Genomic DNA, 19,112 nt, shown 5'->3' with positions numbered 1-19,112 from the left:
GCTGTTGAGAGGAAAAATTTGAGGCAGCCAGGGTCAAACGAATACCCTACATTTACTACGTGAAAGGTGTATTTGCCCTTCCCGGAACTCGGGTTTGGACCGGGGGGAGAAAATAATGGTGATAATAATTATGGAAAGATGTTGCCATCATCTGAGCAAACTGAGTAAATCAGAGTTAAGCCTAACTTGAATATGAGTGATGGATCTCTGCCTAAAAGTGAGCAGACTGTCATGTGCCAGTTAATGTATTGGTAAAGGAAATAGGTTAAGGAAACTTGATCAGCAAAGCAGCTCCTGGGATTTCAAGATTAGTCATTCTTTTGTAGTTCTGGGCTGAGGAGAAAATAAAACTGGCTCTTTACATTCTGGTGTCGGTAGGCAATGAGAATAATAAATCCATCTTGGCAGTGCAGCTCTGTGCATCACATCTTAAACTTTACCCTATTAAAAAAAAAAGAAGTCTTAACTTGGTTATAGGAGGGTGGCTGGCTGGCTGAAACAGTGAAAAATAAAAATTTCCGACAGGTTGGGAGCCAAGAAGGAGGGAATATGGTTTATATTGTGATGCAGTTTGGGTTTGGATGTTCTTAGGCTAAGTGAGGTTTAGGTTTTCACCGTTCGGTTTCATTTCTTTGGTTTGGCTCATGGGTTTCAGTCAAGGGAAAAAGTGTTCGTGAGGCTTCTTATGAAATATTTATCATGCATATGTTTGGCAGGCATCAAAGCATCTAAGAGATTACTTGCTTATAATGCCTATTGCTTATATTTTCAAAACAGTTTTGCCTGGAATGCAAGTTAAATGATTCCTGTCCCAAGTAAGAGAAACAGAAGAGCTTAATTGGACAGGTTTTTTTCTGAAACCAGTCTGGAGAGGGCAGTGGAGTGGAGACAGGCAAGCATGAAAGGATGGATGGGCTGTTCGGAGAGAGCAGGCTGTTCCTGGCTGAAAGTTGAGGAGGCTCCAGAAGAGGATGATCAATTAATGTAATGCTCATCTTTTCATGGATGAGATGTTAATGATAGGCTCTCAGATAATAGGGATACAGTCCAAAGCATCCTGGGACGGAGCAGTTTAAATGTTTTGCTGATGATTCAAAATGACCAGCTAAGATTTTAGGATGTGTAGGGACTGTCCAATAATAATAATAATTAATAATAATAAGATGCAGTCAGGCCTCCTAGGATCCCAGCCTTGCTATGGCTGAGCATGCTTATCATGGGGAGTAGTGGGGGGCCGTATTCTGCTTTGTACATGCAAGCAACATGGGTTGAAGGTGTTGAATGCTTCTGCCTAAAGAATGCCAGTCCTGGATTTCTCCAGCCTCACCAGTGTCAGCTGCCTACTGGCTTCTTTTATATTTACCCCTTCTGTCTAGCAGTCAAAGCTGTTCTGGTCAATCTTAATATTCCCAAGAGCCTGTCCATCAGGATTGTGTTTTATATAGAGCTGGGTATTTGACTGGTCAATAGACTGATCAAATATCAGTCAAAAATTGTTTTGAAAATTACCAGTAGGTCCAAATAATGCATGGAAAAAGCATAAATTTCCCATTAAGAAATGTGTCAAAAACACAATTTAAAAAAATCCTATTTCTGTCAAGGGTTTTTGGGTAAAAGTGCTATAATCTTTGACCAGTCAAACAATATGCAATGAAGTGACAGGTCGGTTGACAATATTTGGGTAGGCTTGCCATTGCCAACCCTAGTTTTATGCCATGGTTAGTGGGACCAAGCCAGATCATGCTTTCAGTGCTCCAGCAGTAAGCTTGTACATCACGGGCCCACTTGTCTCGACTAGTAATACATAGTAAAGAATGTGGATTTGTGTGATCTGATCCCTAACCCTGGACTACTTCACGTTCACTCGCCTCCAGTCAAAATCCTTGTCTCATCACATCCTATTGTGTTACAGCCGGAATGAGTGTGTTTGATTTGAGACTTGAATCACTCCCTGTTCCAGGGTGATGACAAGTAACTTCTGTTCAGCTGTGACCCTGAGTAGAGGCAGAGCTGCTCTGTTAACTCTGATACGCGCTTGTGCAGCTGGGTCAGGGACTGCAGAAGTTGTGTGCCCTCCCAGGCATGTTCGTGAGTTCCGATTGGTGGGGCCATTCTCCAAATGCAGTTGCCATTGCAACAAGATTAAGAAAGTCCAGATAATTAAAACTAGAAAGTGTTTCTTCGCTGAATGGTGAAGAAAGTAGCAGGGAAGAAACCAGATCTGCAAGGTAATTTTCATTGTTTTTTGTTTTTTTTTTTTTTTAATCCTTGTGCATTCAGTGGCATGTTAGATGCAAAATGTATGCCTGTACCTGAAATACAGCCATATATAATCTTTATATTAAAAAATATAAAGATTAATCTAGGACAGCATTCAATCGTGCATGATTAGGTGTTATCTCCAAAAAGACTGCCTTCATTGTTTTGCAGTGGAAAAATGTCACTTGTACTACTGGTTTATATTTCCCAGGCACAGTAGTATTGAATACCATTCAGAAGGAAAGGGAACTTCATCAAAAGGGCAGCATTGATGATAAATGTACATTTATCTTGTATTTTCAACATACAGCATTTGTTGTTCATATCGTGCCAGATCAGGAAAATTCGAACGGGTTTTTGCTGAAAGTGGATGTTTTAATGTACTAATTGTGAGCAAGTGATACAAAACCCAGGTATGAATGCTTCGCCTGTGTTTCAGAGCAGAGAGATTCAGGGTAATAGCTTTGTTCTAGTCAGAATTGTCATTCATACTGAAAGAGACCACAATTGTCTCTCATCTGTGCACATTTGTAACCCTTTGGGGAGATCAGTGAAATGTGTTCAAACTGTTCTGTGACTAGTGGTAAAAAATGCCAGCGTGACAACTACTGAACTTGCTAATCAGGTGACGGAGGCAAATTCTCAGAACAAAAGCAGTCAGACTTGCAGATTGAAAGCTGAGAGGAAATTTCAATCTCTAATCGTTCATGTTTTTGAGTCAAAATTGGAAACCCACCAGACTGGGAAGTGATTTTTGCCTTGTTTTGTGTGGGGGGTTTTTCTTCCTCCAAAATGACTTTCTATTCTTGACTCAAACAAGAACTTTAAAGTAATTCTGAAGATGACTTTTCAGGTTGCTTATATATTTTGAGTAAGGCATGCCTGATGCACAGGGATAAAGTACTTTATATGTTAAGTATAAAAATCCTGCCATCTACCATGAAACATGCAGCCACCTCTGGGGTGGAACAGAAGCTGTTTAACAGAGCACAGCAGCCATGCCACAACTCGAAGGAAATGAGGAATATTCCATTCAGTTGAACCTAGAAAGAATACGCCATCCACTGGAGATTGGAGTGAGTTTTAGATGAGCAGAGGGCCATTGCTTAAGCTAAAATTTGGTCCAGATGCCATTCTAGTTCATAACAGTAATAATCAAAGCCCTCTTCCCTTTCATATCTGAAAAGTGTGACCAGGATCATTGCTTATTATATGAAACCAGCAAAATGGAAGTACTGGCTGTACTGTGGACAGAAGGAATAAGCCTTCAACAAGAGCTGAAGCATATTCTTTGGCATCAACCAAGTCATGACATCACATTCATGAAAGAAGTTGTGACCATGAGGTCAGGACATTGATATTTCTTCCTCATGTGAAATTGCTGTCAGAAATGCAGCTTTCTTCTTTTATTGCAGGTCTTCCCCAGAGCTGAAATCCAAATAAGTGAAAAGTTAAAAATAAAAGCCTCAAGATGTGTGGCCACTTCTCCTGATCAGTTCCTACTAAATATATAAAAAAATAAAATAGCATTATGACCACTATATTAATAGCCCCTCACTCCATCCTTCTAATGTGGATGCCAGATCTTGTGCGTGTCATCTCTCTGAGCCAGTGGAGTGGCCAAATCTAAAGAACCAATGTCAGAAAGGACAACATGAGAGCAGCACACAGGACTGATGCTAGGTTTCTTTAACTGATGCATCATCTTATAAATTTGGCTGACAGTCTCTAAATTGCTATGTCTGGTCTAATTCACAAGATCTGGTCTTGTTGAAAGGTGAGCTCAAAATGGGCAGTATAGCAAAGAAGAAATAGAACAAGGATATATGCCTTATGCATTAATGTAAAATTAAATGCTTAAAAGTGTATAATCTTTATATGAAACACTAGCAACGTAAATGCTACAGGAGGTTGCTTGCTTGCTGGTATGTAATATGTTGACTTGAAAGCTTTTTAAGGAACAAAAGTGGTGAAACCTGTAAATCTGAGAATTTTAAGAGCTCCATCCCGATAAGCGATCTTTAATTTCCAAGGTAATGAGTCAAAACTGGGTAGTGAGGTGGTCTTTTCCTCTGCAAGTAACCTTTTGTAGAAGGGGGATTGTTAGTCCCTATATTATTATCTGCAGATCACCCTAAAAAGTGCGGTAGAGTATTTTAATATCTAACAAGACAACTGTGTTGTATCTAAGATTTTTGTATTGCTGCACTTGCATTATAGTCTTATGTTCTGTCCAGACCCGTCTCCTTGGTGTATGGAGACATCTGCTGTCCAAGCGTAAAAATTTGTTCTCGGTTTGCTTGCTAGAAAGACAAAAATACAAGATGCAGCAAGATGGGAGTTAACTTTTGGGTTTCCCTGGAAAATCTTAGGTAGGATGTTTCTTTAAAAAGAATCTCCTTTCTTAAGTAGCTCCAGATGTTGCAGTCTGAGCAGCTTGATATACTTGGGTCAAAACCAACACAGCTGGGATTGGTTAAGTAGACTTGGCGCAGAGTTGATAATTTCCCCAAGGTAATTTAGTGATCTTTAGAAGCACAGCTAGGTTTAGGAACCTGGGTTTTCTTTGGTTTCTACACAATTGCTTTAAGGGTTAGAAAATTACTGGACAGGTGAATTTCCGCTCCCCCCCCCCCCACCTGATCTTGGTCTTGCAGTCTATTTTTCACTTGAAATGGCCATTCCTAATTGGGACTGGAGATGGCAGTACTAAGAAATGAATATTCCTTTTACCAGCACTCCATGTTGCAGAGAAATTCACTCATTAGGCGTGCACGCCTGAACATGTCACTTTGAAGATTTGCCCTTGGAACACCCATACACCTGTTTTTCTCTAACTCTTTCCCTCTGTGAAACAGTATGTCTTATTGCAACTATTCAGGTATTTCATTATCGGAGAAAATCTGTTGGGTCAGACATAAATACATACATCCTTTTAATTCTCAGGTACCTTCCATCCTTTTCCCTTTGCTAATTATCTCCAAGCTTCTGATGCTGAAATCTCCCTCCTTCTCTTCCTGCCTTTCCACAGTGTCACGAACCAAGTCTTAATGTTGAATTGGCTCCACTGCTGTTACCTGGATCCTGAATATTTAGTTGTTCCACCTTTTGGAGACCATCCTCACACCACGATAGGGCACTATTATTACCCCTGTTGTTCAGATGGGGAACTGAGATGAGAGAGGGTGGGGAGAGACTATAGGTGATTTACCCAAGGTTACATGGGGAATCTGTGATGAAAATCAAACTCTGGTGTTCCAGGACCTCAGTTACCACCTGGACCACAGGGCTATGAGGATGGTGTATGAGGTTAAGGCAGGATTTACTCCAAGGTAACAGTTTCCCCTTAAGAACAAGGAGAAGATCCAGAAAATATTATTGGATCGTTTCCCCTTTCATTGTAGAAAGAAGAGGAGGGAGATAACGTCACCCTGAACATGGAAGGGGCTCTGATAGCCCGAGACAAAGTTGGGATACAGGACTTTGTTCTCTTGGATCCCCACACCAGTGAGAGTGCTTTCATGGACAACCTTCGCAAGCGATACCAAGAGGACCTCATATATGTAAGTAAGCATATTTTTATGGTTCTGCAGCTTTTGTGATGCTGCTGATGGGGCGCATTAATGCACCGATTCTAGGGACCGAGGTGACTTGCATCATAACTTACTCACTTGTATCTGGCCCTACTCCCAGAGCCAACTAGTCTTCCTACATCTCCCCAAGCTTTCCACTGAAAATTATTAGGGTAATAATGGACTAAATGTATTTAACTACTTTACTGACTAACCATAAAATCAGAGTGTAAATATTGTTGGGATTTAGGAGGTATGAGGTTGGATATATGGAAATACTGAAACCCTGGAATTGTTACAGAAACATACCACGACCACCACCTTTCTTCTTGTGGTGGCCTGATGTTTTTGACATTTTGCTCCTTTAGGAGAGCTTGCTTTAATTCTGGCACTTGCATCCTACATCTGTGCTTCCTCCTTCTTCTCACAGACCTATATTGGTACCCTCCTAGTCTCGGTGAATCCCTATAAAGAGCTGGATATCTACACAGAGAAACAGATGAAGCTTTATCGAGGAGTGAACTTCTTTGAACTGCCACCACATGTGTAAGTCTCATTAAAGGCCTCTAGATTTCAGTTTCCTTGAACATGTTGACTTTCTCTTAAGTGTTACAGAGTGGTTGCTATTGTGTGTAATGAACAGTTTAAAAGCTATTTAAAAACCCCTCTTCTCATACTAGCATTCTTACCAAGTAACGCACACCGTTTGGGAATGGCTTGTCAAATAACTATACCATTTTAGGTGGGGGTCCAGAAGGTGCACGGTGCTCAAATTGGGTGTCAGTTTGGGAGGAAGGTGATTTCTATTTGGTGGTATGAGGAACAACTATACAGCAAAATGAAGGTGTCATTTTTGTAGTCTGTTACTGCTAGCACGGAGAACAATTGTAGTGGCTATGTGGTGGTATGTGCTAAAGTCCATGCTATAATAGGGAATGTGTTCAGAATCCTTGGGGAATTGTATCACTGGCACGTTGACGACGTTCGGTGAATGCTGATCTTCACAAATTCCCTGAGAGGGTAAGTGAGTGTTTCTTGCTGTTTCACAGGTGGGGAAAATTGTGAAGGTAATTTGTTAAGAGGCACAAGAGAGGTCTGTCAGACGGGGTTAGTCTAGGAGTTTGTTCAGGAGTTTCAGTGCCAGCACTGTCTCCCTTCAGCTGGTCTGAAGTATTCCCTCTTTTTATCCTTCCTCTTCCCCTTGGGCTCCTTCGCACTTAGCTCTGCCTATTGACTCTTCGGTGCTCATGCATTTTTCTCAACTTGTTCCCCCTCCACTCAGAGTTCAGGGAGACGGAAGTGGACTGAAGTCAACAGTCAAAGCCAGAAACTTAACAGCTTTGCATTTTTTCCCAGTGGCTCATTCAGCGGCGACTCTGCTAATTGCTTAAAAATAACTTTATGGGCAGAAGTCAGGTAGGCTTGGCCAGCCCCTTCTTTTGCTTTGAAAGAACACTTTAAACCAGCATGTCTGAGTTCAGATGAAATTTCTGCCAAAGTATGGGTAAGGCATGCCAGGCTTCATAGCCAACAGCACATAAGAGGGTAACGCAGTTGGTATCATCTCCAATCACTTGACTGTCCGGCCAGGATGGATAATGGTTCCTTGTGAATGCAGGGAACTGGACTTGGTGGTCCACATGGTGCCTTCCAGTTGTATGACCCTATGAATGGCCAGGGGCATTTGGGGTGGGAGGTGGCTTTTGATGTGATTGCAGACCAAGACTTGAACTCACATCCCCAGTGAGATGTCTTGCCTGTTTCACAACTACAGCCTCTCCTTTGCTTGGTGGACCTGCAATGTGGTAGGCTGCATCTGACAGGGGTTCAGGCAACCCAAATGAATTCTGTTAATAAAGGTCCTCTCTTCTTCTTTACCCTCTCCACCGTTCAAGCACCCACTTTGAACTCCTTCAAGAGACATTTGGAAGTTTATCTTGCTGGGATCCTATGACCCCCGCTGACTTCCTGCCCCTCGGCAGAGGGCTGGACTCGATGATCCTCCGGGGTCCCTTCCAGCCCGAATGTCTGTGAAATCTACCTTACTCTCAACTGTGAATTAAGTGTTTTTAATGTGAAGACCCAGGTCAGTAAACTTGGCTTAGAACATGCTACTGTTTCCAGTCTGTTGGGTTAGTGCTAAGTGTCCCATGAAGTGCTGATCAAAGCTTTTTTTGTCCTATTTTGTATGGGCATTGCACATTCCGAAGATTTCTTAATGCTGAATTCTTGACATTGTCTTTGTTCAGATACGCCATAGCGGACAATGCCTACCGGGTAATGTGTGCTGAATGCAATAACCAGTTCATCCTCATCTCTGGGGAGAGTGGAGCTGGGAAAACAGAAGCCTCCAAGAAGATCTTGCAGTACTTTGCAGTGACTTGTCCAACAACGGAGCAGCTGCAAATAGTCCGTGATCGCCTGCTGCTCTCCAATCCAGTTCTGGAGGTAAAGGCAAACCTTTATCAAGGAAAAAGGTTATCGTGGCTGGTGTCCATGGGCTGAGGTCCGCCAGAGCCCTCTGTCTGTGTGAGACTGAAATGTTTCTAAATGCCCTCTCCCTTACCGACATTTGCATTAGGAAAAGGAACTCAATTCACCAATGAGCTCCTAACCCTATGCAGAGGAAACTAAATACAACCCCCCTCCAACCTCCCAATGCTTCCTCTCAAGCTTAGAAAATGGATAAGAATGAGTGTATTATGCTGATTTTTGCTAAAAGTTCTCACGGTACAATAATTCTCTGTTTATGTAAAGCCACAGATCTTCCCCTTGAGAGATCTGCTGTGTAAATAGGGAATTTTGTCAACAGTGTCTCAGGGAAATAAGGGGTGGTGGGGAGGGTACTGAGAACATTTGATGCAGGCTGCCTTGTGTCCACAAATAAACACACCTCTCTGAGTATCCCTCCCTCATCCTGTGAGCTCCCTGATCTGCAGCAAGGCCAAGTATCTTTGGATGTTTCTATTAAGGGCAGCTCTCAAGAACTCTCCCCAAACTGAGCTGAGCCCTGTAAGAAGATTCATAAGATGCAGTGTTATAAATACAAGAGTAGTGTTTTTCCCAGAGTTTCCTAAAATTAGCTGCACATTGGCTGTGAGTTGGAAATGTAGGAGAAATTGGATGGAACACCTAAAGCTGTAAGTGCTTATATTGCCTGCCACCAACTCATCAAGGCTGCGGACATAGAGCCACATTCTGCTTAGACATACCATTGGAAATGCAGAGTAATCTGTTATACTTGCACCTGCATAGTTTTTATCCATTCGGTGTTTCAGTTTGACTAAAGATGGAGCAGCACGTATTGTTTGTTGCTAGAATGTCTGTCCTTGTCCTTTGGAGGGTGTCATCCGGGACACTGGGCTCTCATTTGGAAGTTCTCAGTTGGTCTCATCTCTTTATCCCCAGGCTTTTGGAAATGCAAAAACTCTGCGCAATGATAACTCAAGTAGATTTGGAAAGTACATGGATATCCAATTTGATTTTAAGGTAAGAACAAATATAATGGACCAGTATGAAAACAAGCATGTCTGGCACAGGTGTTGGAACAGTTGGTTTATGCAATTTTATTGCACAGCCAGAAGCAACTCTCATCTGACCCCTTATTTTGCAGCTATTGCTTTTAATGAGTGATGTGTCTGCATCCCTATCTGTATTTAAGGAATTAAAGATAACTAATTCCTTAGCTACAGAATGTGCTTCTTCCTAAGGGATGCTTTTAGTAAAGATGATGAGGGAGAGAATGGCTATGCTCTTACTCTGACAGATGGACTCTTAGTGATATAACTGCTTGTGTGAGACTTGGGGGAGGAGAGGAGTCACAGTGCTTCTGCTGAGTCCGTATCTCTTGGACCTTCTGAGGGTGGAAGGTGTAACCTGACTACTTTTTTCCTAGGGATGTGCAGTAGGGGGACACATCCTCAGTTACTTGATCGAGAAATCCCGAGTTGTCCACCAAAACCGTGGGGAGCGGAATTTCCATGTCTTCTACCAGCTGCTGGAGGGTGGAGATGAAGAACTGCTTAAGTCTCTTGGACTGGAGCGTAATCCCCGGAAGTACATGTATCTTATACAGGTTTGGAAACCGCTCCATCCCCAACATGGAACCACCTCTGGGCTGTTATGGGCTGAGTTTGGTGGCAGGTATCTGCATTACCTTGGCTTGCAAAGGTCATATAGTGGGCTTACTATAACTTGGAGGAGAACAACCACTAGGAATTTCATTATGCTGAAAGTCTTGACTACAGCCAATGACTTAGAAACCATAGTTTCTAAAACAGTTATTAGTATGTGTTCTTTTTTGGCACTGATTTGTTCTAGAGATTAAAGCAGGTGTTCTATACATTCCTGCACCCATTGATAAAAATGTAGATTTATCTGAGCAAACTGCTGCTTTGTTAACCATTTATTTTTTTTATGACTAATGTGCAAAGAATATACATTAATAATAGCAACTGCATCACTGTAATAATAGATATCTGGAAACCAAACACTTAGGAAAGCTTGGCTGTAAGTGGGCTGAGCACTTTAGTACCCAATCTCCACACATTCGTGCTTTTAAGTAACTCAGTAAAAGACCTGACCAGTAGACTTCTGAGGTGCATAGGCCATGCTGGAGCAACCATCTTAGTAGATGACTAAAAAGTGAGTTTTGCTTTGCAAAGTATAGTAAACTAAGACTCTTCTAGGGGTGCTGGGAAGCCTTGGGCTGGACCCGATGATCTTGTGAGGGCCCTTCCAGCCGTAATGTCTATGAAATCTATGAGAGAATGGGGAATCAGACAAATAATCCAAGTGCAGTGAATTAAAAGGGGTGAAGGAGGGTGGTTCCCAGAACAGCTGATTCATGGCACTAACAATCTGCCTGCTCTTAGTTTGTGGTAAATGAAATCTTGGATAAGGGAAACTAAGCTCTGTTACATTCAGGTGAATGTCAAGCCAAGGTATCTCTAGTGGTATCTAATCAGCACACCAACAGGATTACTATGGATGCAACGTCTTCATGTACCTCTCTCACGCTCTGCAGGGTAAATGTGCCAAAGTGTCCTCTGTTAATGATCGGAATGACTGGAGGATAGTCTGCAAAGCCTTTACCATCATTGACTTCACTGAAAAAGATCTTGAGGTATGGACACATATGTCTTATCCAAAAAAGGCAGCTACTGACTGCCTGGCTGTTCTGGCGTGTGCTGGAGAATTTCCAAATAACGGCCATCTAGCTATTTTTCAAGGAGGTGATGTACCGACGTGGTACTGAAGTATGTGCTGTAGTACAATCTTGCTGGTTTCAGTATTCCACCGAGAAGAATGATGTCTAGTATTATGCAACCCTTCTTGCTAGTGAGTAGTTTTTTGATTGGCCCCTAGGCTTTTTTGCAAGTGTGTTTGTGATTTTTATAGCTACCACAGTGGTGAAAACTGCCATAATGATATAGATGGAGATGGACACCAGAAACACATGATGCTAATGAAACACTATAAAAATAAAGGGTCTGTTGTTACTCTTCACACAGTTAAAACATCTATGTGATTCACAGATTTTCTTTCAAAACTGGAAAAGCTGGTCTGAACTGATCTCCCATGCTACCTAGGATGGACTTAGGAGTTTCTGGGGGAAGGGATGGTGATGAGAGATCAGTTTGTCTTTCTGAAGAAATAGAACAAATTAAAACACACTTTGCTTCCTCAACTTCTCTTTCCATCCCCTACCAGCAATGGCTTTTGATGACCTTTGGTCACTTTTAGTTCAAAGCTTACATGCTTCTCTAGCTTTTACAAATGTAATGGTTCCCTTTGACTTAAATGCATCATGTAGCAAGCTGTCTCTACACTCCCTGAAGCTCAGTAAGAGGAGGAGCTATGGATAGAAAAAATGGACCCAGAACCAGAGGGCCCGAGCTGGAAACTATGTCATCAATGTGCATTGGTATTTGGATGACCTCCTTCACCTCGCCGCTTGGCCATAGTGATTCCCACCAAGTAGATGTAGGCACTACCCCATTCCTTTTAGGCTAAGCGAGTGGCTGCTTAACTCTGTGGGGGCTAAAGATCCCTATTACTTGACATGGAGCCCGATAAAATCCAGGAGCAAGTCTAGAAAGTTGCCAATCTCCCTCAACAATAGCTTGTTTTGTGAATCAGGGTATCCACCCCTAGGCCAGCCAAGAGTCTGTGCTGCCACTATGCTGTGGCACTTACCACTGTGACTCTGGCTTCTCTCAATCTCTCTGTTTCTTTTGTCATCAGAATCTATATGGGATCATTGCCAGTGTCCTGCACCTGGGGAACATTCGATTTGAAGAAGATAGTAATGGTCACAGCATCATCCGCAATGGCACCCAGATCAAATGGATCTCCAAGGTATCCATCCCCTGATTCTAGCGCCAATGTTGTTGCTTCCTTCCTTTGCTAGGCACTTAGTTTTATGGTAGCACCTCCCAAGGGGAGGCCTGACCCTGAAGAGCTCACACTGAAACTTGGTGTGTGCTGCTTCATTTTACTTAAGGATACATGCCTGAGATCTAGTAATGCCCTCTGCCCCATAACAGCAAACAGGTCAAATGGAAAATTTGAACTAATGGATTCACGAGTTCATGGGGAAGCATACTTCTCTTTTTGAAAGTGCTTGCCAGTATAGAGATAACCAGGCAGTTATCTTAGCCCTGTGCAAATAAATAAGAATGCAGTTATAATTAATGTAATCCCATTGTGACAAGTGACACCATAGTTATTCAAGTGGCTGACTGTGTTTTTTCTGAAATCTTAATTTCACCACTTATCTCTGGAAGCAGAGAAATCCATTTGTTGATTGCTGTATAACAGCTTATATTTTCCAGAGTAATAGACATTAAATCAAGGAGCCTGAAAAATTTGCTCCACTTTAAAGACAAATATGGGATTGTACTCTGTGTGTTAACTGGAAGTCTCTTTCTCTCTGCAGTTACTGGGTGTCCACTTATCGCTTCTACAGGAAGCTCTTACGAATAGGAAAATTGAAGCCAGATCAGAAGAGGTATGTATAATTTAGGCCAGTGTCACACTTACCTGTTCACTGGGAGTCAGTCTGATCTAGGGGTTAAAGCATGAGATGACAAGCCCTGCTCTTGATTTGCATGGGTGTTTTTAGTAAGCTTGGCCTGATTTGTTTAAACTTGGTGTGACTGTTTTCCCACTTGCACAAAGCCAATGCTAAGAACCCTTTTTTTGCTTGTTTGCTTCCAAATTAGGGGGTTAATCCTTAGTTACCAATAGTCCAGTGTTGGTGCCTCTCCTCTACAGCCTGTCCTCTTACTGGAGATATAAAGCTACCATCCTGCAGCTTCCCTTTACAAAGGACAGGGTATGGAGTGTGCCAACTATTTCAAAGCTGCCCAGACTTTAACTCTGTCTCGTAACTGTAAGACTGGATGAGTCTCCACATGCAGCTGAATGGGATGTGGGCAATAATAGAGCACAGCATGGAGCCTCAGAGTTAAAGGCCTAAACTATTAGTCCCACCAAGTAGCAGCAATGGTATGTGGAGCTGTGGTTGGCTCAGTTGTTCTTCTCTGAAGACCGAATGTGCTGGCTTGTACGTTAGGGTGAAATGCAGGTGGTCAGGGTGGTGGCCTGCTCTTGATCCAGCAGTGTTTAAATTATTTTAATTCACTGTATTATATGTTAGTCCCTTGCTCAGGCACTCTGTATTTCCCTTATGGCTTTGTCTTTTTTTGGTTCATGAATCTTAACATTTACTATATTTCCTTTCTTTAGGTCTTGACTCCATTGAATACAGACCTGGCAGGCTGTGCTCGGGATGCCATGGCTAAGGCAATTTATGGACGGACTTTTACTTGGCTGGTCAACAAAATTAATACCTCTTTAGCCAACAAGGTTGGTTCCCATTCTCGCACCTACTTGGGTATTACTGATGTGTCACGTGTTGAGTGTTAGTGTTGCCAGAGCGTGACATGACTCTGGGTTCACCAAAAAATAGTTTGCATAACTGCTATCTGATGTTGGATACCAGACCATGGAGTTGGAGTTTCATGTTCTGGATAGTCAGCAGTCTCTTCAGTTTTGTATCCAATGCTAAAAGTGCGTTGTCCAGCAGCTTTGGCAACCTGTGCTCTTTACAAGCATCTCAAACATGATAACAGAGTGTTTTAATGTGTTTTGGCAGGACCCCAGCAGGAAAACTGTGATTGGGCTGCTGGACATCTATGGGTTTGAAGTATTGGGTACAAACAGGTAAGTGCACATGAAAATGGGGCTAAATTGTATTATCCCCACTTCACTCATTGTCTCAGGTATGCCTGACCTCTGCTGTGTGCACCACAGTGTGTAAATGTAACTGGAGAGGTGAGCCACCCTGGCTGGGTCAGGACCTTTTAATGCAATTTTAGAACCTGGTGTAGCACTGCAATTTGGCTGCTGCTTGAATGTGCCAAGTCGGCAAAAAGGACCAGGTATCTTGTGCATGCAGCTGTTCAGTGAATACTCTGGCATTTCCTTCTGGAGCCTGCAAGTGCAGAACTGCAGCATAGCCACAAGTGTGCACGAGAGGAGGGGAAGGGAGTTGGGGCTAACTGGGCTTTTTCCAAACTCTCTCCTTGCGGTTGGATGTTAGGGATGAGGTGTGGATGGGAAGCTGGAGAGATGGGTATGTAGACCCATTAAACACCTGCACTAGAGACCCTTTTTAAATATGGCATGGGGTGTTTGTAGAAGGAAGCTTCCCAGTGGGAATGCAAAACCACAGCTATTTCCTGGACTGTTTGTACCAGAAAGAAAGATTTTTATTGTTGTTGTTGCTTTTTACCTAGTTTCACTAAAAATCTAGTGGCAACTAGAAATCAGTTCTTCCTCAGAAGGACAGTTCTAAAACCATCTTGTTTTTAAACAAATCTTGCATTCCTCCCACTTACTTTACTACTTAAAAAAAAAAAAGCTTTGAACAGTTCTGCATCAATTACTGCAATGAGAAGCTCCAGCAGCTGTTAATTGAGATGACCCTGAAGGCAGAGCAGGAGGAATACGAGCAGGAAGGCATTGAGGTAACTTTCATTGCTCTTCCTTCTCTTAGCGATAACTTACTGCACACTAACTAGTGGTGAGTGATGGGAAATGTTCCACAGGCCCTGAGTTAAAGGGCAGGCTACCACTGAATTCAGTTGCTGCACCCCAGTGGCATTGGGATTTGAGGGCACCGGAGAATGGGGGCGGTTGCAGGCAGCATTGAGTACTGACACCTCCCCCTGAGCCACCAGGGTTAGCACCCAGGACACAAATCTTATGAGCTATGCCTCTGCACATCACGCTTGTTTTGAGATATCAAGGTGTCTTCAAATTGCACAACTTTGTGACAGAAAAGTTGGTCTCTCTTAGAGTAAGACCTTCTCGACATGCTGTTCATATTTTGTCACACTTGAACGATGTGTCACTTGGGACACTTTTGCCCTGCATCGGGTCTCGGCCTCTTCTAAACCAGGAGTCCCCTCCTTCCATTGGCCAATCAGGCAAGCAGAGGGCAATTGCACGCTGTACTCCTTGCTTCTAACCTATGGAAATATCATGCCTCTGTTACCTAACGTGACTCACAATTGCCTGCTCAGCCTTGTTTTTCCCTTGCCCTATTTTAATAATATCATAGAAAATGGGGGTTAGTAGGGACCTCAGGAGATCACATCTAGTCCAATCCCCTGCTCAAAGCAGGACCAGCCCCAACTAGATCATTCCAACCAAGACTTCATCTAGCCAGGTCCTAAAAACCTCTGAGGGTAGAGTCCACCACCTCTCTGGGTAACCTGTTCCAGTGCTTTATTATCCTCCTTGTGAGAGAGTTTTTCCTTATACGTACCTAACCTCAACTTGCCTTGCTGCAGCTTGAGCCCATTGCTCCTTGTTCTGTCATCTTCCACCACTGAGAAGAGTCCAGCTCCAAACTTTGATCTCATCCCTCCTAGCTGGACGCTTTCTGTTCTGATGAACTGTTTAGTTTGTGTGCCTCGAAGGAAATAGTGGCAAAACCAGGGCTCATTTCTCAGAAGGATCTGCAATGAAATGCCTTTGCAGAGATGAGATGGATCCTTGTGAGAATCCAAAAGAGAGAGCTGAGAAAATAAGAGCAAAACTGACACCATGCTGCAGTGTAGTGGCCTGAAAAAAGGGAAGCTGTCCATGCTGCCTAAAGAAGGAAGATGTAGAGCAGGGGCTGAGTCATGAACCCTTCCAATATGATGTTAAATATGACTAACTCCAAATGCTTTCAGCTGAGTGCGTAGGGGTCTTGTTTGAAATGCCTTTTAAAGGAAGTTTTCCTTTTGTGATTCCAGTGGGAGCCAGTTCCCTATTTCAACAACAAGATCATCTGTGAGCTGGTCGAACAGAAACACAAAGGAATAATCTCCATACTGGTAGGAACAAACGTTTGTGCTGCATCAAGTCTAATAATGCTTTGTACAGTGCTTCCCCAGAATTATTTCAAAGCTCTGTGGCTGCAAAAGTTCTTTCTCCAGAACCTGGCTGGCAAAGTTAAGGCAGAATACCTGGCTACAGAGGCAATGGTCAGCTCTGAATAACACCCCCCCCAAAAAAAACAAAAACAAACAGCCCTTATACAGCACTTGCCACTAGTGGATCTCAAAAGGCTTTCTGAGAGAGGTGAGTATCCTCACCTCCAGGTACCATAGTTTCCTCTTCTGTAAAATGGGGGTGAAGTGACTTGTCCAAGGTCACTTACCAGGCCAGTAGTGGAGCCAGGAGTCAAACTCAGATTTTCTGATCCATTGCCTTATCCAGGAAGCTATGCTGCATCCCAAGACCACCAAGGTGGTTTTCCTAGGACAGGGGAAAACCACGAACATGGCAGGGGCAGTAATGCATAGTTAGCTTCCCACTTTCACTTCCAGTGGGACGATCCCGGCTACATGCTGACTTTATGAAAATGGGAGCCTCCTCCCTGGCTTGCTCTTGTGGCCATATGGCTGAGGGCAAATGAAACTCGGGGGCATCTGAACCCCAAGTCTCCGGGCTTGGGCCTGCATGTAGGATGCCTGCCAAAGGATTTGGAAGCATCTGAAGCCCCAGGCAGGGGGGGAGGATGTTTGCTGGTAGCAGGGCCACATCTGGTTCTTGAATGACTCACAGATCTGGAATTGATTTGGCTGATTCAACTTGGAACATGAAAAATTTCCCATTTAAAAAAAAAAAAAAAAGAACCATAGGCTATGTGCTGAGATTTTTCTCTCTTTTCCCTTACCTGTTTGATGTCTCTACTCCCAAAAGCCCCTGCTGCAGTAGCTACCATTCTGAACATGGGGTCCAATATTGGAAGCTCCATCTGGAGCCTCTCATCACAAAGGGGGGCTGCTATAAAGTGCAGAGCAGACATATCCTCCTTTGGGGTTAAGTGTCCTGACTGTTAATGGGAGACTGACCCTGGCAGAAGATCAAATTGCTTGAAACATAGCCATATAGCTATTGTATCATGGTCAGGTCTTAAGTGTGTATGTGTAGAGTATAGCAGGAGGGTAAGATTTATAGGCACATCCTTCCTGTAAAGAGGTATGTAATTTAAGAAAGATGTATGGTACCTTGACACCAGCCAGTCTTGCTGACTTGCTGATAGAGGAGTGGAGTTTATCGCATGGATACAGGAGTCGAATGATTCATGCCTTGTAGCCCTGGGCTCCTGTCTACTGGAGCTTAGTGCTACTGTTGCTGTTGTAATGAAATGTTCTTTCAAGCAGAACTCTTGTATATCTAGCGTCCTGGCAGAGTGTGCAGCGTTTTGCGGGGAGGGGCTAGGCAGAGGGAAGCTGAGAATTCAATAGGTTTAGGTTTTTCCTGGACTCTGACTATGGTTTTTAGTAAAAAAAAACCTGGTTTGAGGATCTTCAGTGTCCCTCTTACCGGGTCTCTGTGCTTAATGGTGTCTTCCTTTCACCCTGCCATCTTCATTTGCGACTAACAATAGCATTATGGACCAGACAAGGAGAGAGAGGCAGGGAGTTGCAGACAATGCAAAACCATCTCTAACCATATATTTTTGTCTTAAAAAGAGTTTTGGAATTAGCAAGGGGACATAGAGGTATCTTGTATGAAGCCAAATAAGCTTTCAGTGACGGTTAAGATTTTCAGTTTACCATGGTAGTGCCTGGCAAGTTGCGTGTAATTTTGTAATTGCAGAGATATGTTAATTATCATGTAACGTCGTACTAAACAGTCATGACATTACACAGTTGTACCTGGGAAGATGCATAAAGAAGTGCAACATAATATGTATGTGAACATGGCTGGGATATAGATGCTGCTGAGATTACGGTGGCATTTAGACAATGCCGTAAGACAACGTTTCATTAGACTGTAATGGTAACTACAGCAGGCAGATGTATGGTGTTGGATTATCATTGCTATCCCCGTAGCACCTTGGCACTAGCCGCGGACCAGCACCCTCTTGTACTAAGAGCTGAAACAAACACTGAACGAAAAGATGGTTCCCTGCCCAAAAAACTTAGTTGAAATATAAAACCAACCAGCAGGTGACTTGACAGATATAGGAGCGCAAAGAAACAGTGAGACAGAACAGGTCAGCATGATGGACACTGGCTGAGTTTTTTGTAGGCAGCATGGCAAATAGTTTTAATGAGGGGTTTAGTGTTGGCCACCTCGTTTAATTCACTGAAACAAGGTTTGAGGCTAGCAGGGCTGAAAATCTGTAGTTTCCATTTGATATTAATTGGAACTTTAAATTCACAAGACGTGGGTCATTAACTTCTAAATTCACCGTGCAAGTACAATAGTAATGTACTCTATTAACAAAAAAAGAGGCAGGAAAAAGCCCTCCTCAATGTCCAGTTATTAGAAATTACTTTAAAAAAATCCAAACGAGCAGTCTGAGGGGTGCGGAGTTCTCTGAAGGGACTTGTGTCGTCTTACAGATTACAGAAGATGCTCGCATTTAGCAAAACTTGGCTTATTAAATGCTGTTCCTAATCCTTGCTGATGACACATTTGGTTGGATTAAGATACCGAAATGTTTCTTCTTTTGAAGGATGAAGAATGTTTACGACCTGGTGAAGCAACTGATTTGAGCTTCTTGGAAAAGTTGGAAGAGAAAGTAGGAGATCATGCCCACTTCCTGACGTATGCACTTAGTCTCTGTAACCTACCGTAGAGGAAACGTTCCCCTCGTGTTTCCCCGGGGTTCAGTTTTGATTCTGAAGAGGAACAGCCCTGTTTAGTACCAGAGGAAAGCAAGGCCTACTAGGCTACTTCAAATCTGCCACTTTAATAAGCTAC

At 43.0% G+C, this 19,112-nt stretch overlaps 1 protein-coding gene across 1 annotated transcript in view; it reads left to right on the top strand.

Moving 5' to 3' along the window:
* The first annotated feature begins 2,016 nt into the window (after nucleotides 1-2,016).
* Nucleotides 2,017-19,112, top strand: part of MYO1H (myosin IH) — a 36,920-nt gene continuing 19,824 nt past the window's right edge. Inside the window, exons 1-14 of the mRNA XM_090062364.1 lie at nucleotides 2,017-2,228; nucleotides 5,664-5,822; nucleotides 6,262-6,377; nucleotides 8,081-8,279; nucleotides 9,240-9,320; nucleotides 9,727-9,906; nucleotides 10,858-10,956; nucleotides 12,078-12,191; nucleotides 12,772-12,843; nucleotides 13,584-13,703; nucleotides 13,993-14,060; nucleotides 14,761-14,866; nucleotides 16,145-16,225; nucleotides 18,865-18,956. Coding sequence (XP_089918490.1) covers nucleotides 5,697-5,822; nucleotides 6,262-6,377; nucleotides 8,081-8,279; nucleotides 9,240-9,320; nucleotides 9,727-9,906; nucleotides 10,858-10,956; nucleotides 12,078-12,191; nucleotides 12,772-12,843; nucleotides 13,584-13,703; nucleotides 13,993-14,060; nucleotides 14,761-14,866; nucleotides 16,145-16,225; nucleotides 18,865-18,956 — 1,454 coding nt within the window. The 5' untranslated portion in view covers nucleotides 2,017-2,228; nucleotides 5,664-5,696. The remainder of the gene's footprint in view (nucleotides 2,229-5,663; nucleotides 5,823-6,261; nucleotides 6,378-8,080; nucleotides 8,280-9,239; nucleotides 9,321-9,726; nucleotides 9,907-10,857; nucleotides 10,957-12,077; nucleotides 12,192-12,771; nucleotides 12,844-13,583; nucleotides 13,704-13,992; nucleotides 14,061-14,760; nucleotides 14,867-16,144; nucleotides 16,226-18,864; nucleotides 18,957-19,112) is intronic.

The sequence above is a fragment of the Crocodylus siamensis genome, chromosome 9 (assembly GCF_052110815.1).
Source record: "Crocodylus siamensis isolate JL-2025a chromosome 9, ASM5211081v1, whole genome shotgun sequence".
Lineage (NCBI taxonomy): Eukaryota > Metazoa > Chordata > Crocodylia > Crocodylidae > Crocodylus > Crocodylus siamensis.
This window is presented reverse-complemented; position numbering and strand designations above follow the sequence as displayed.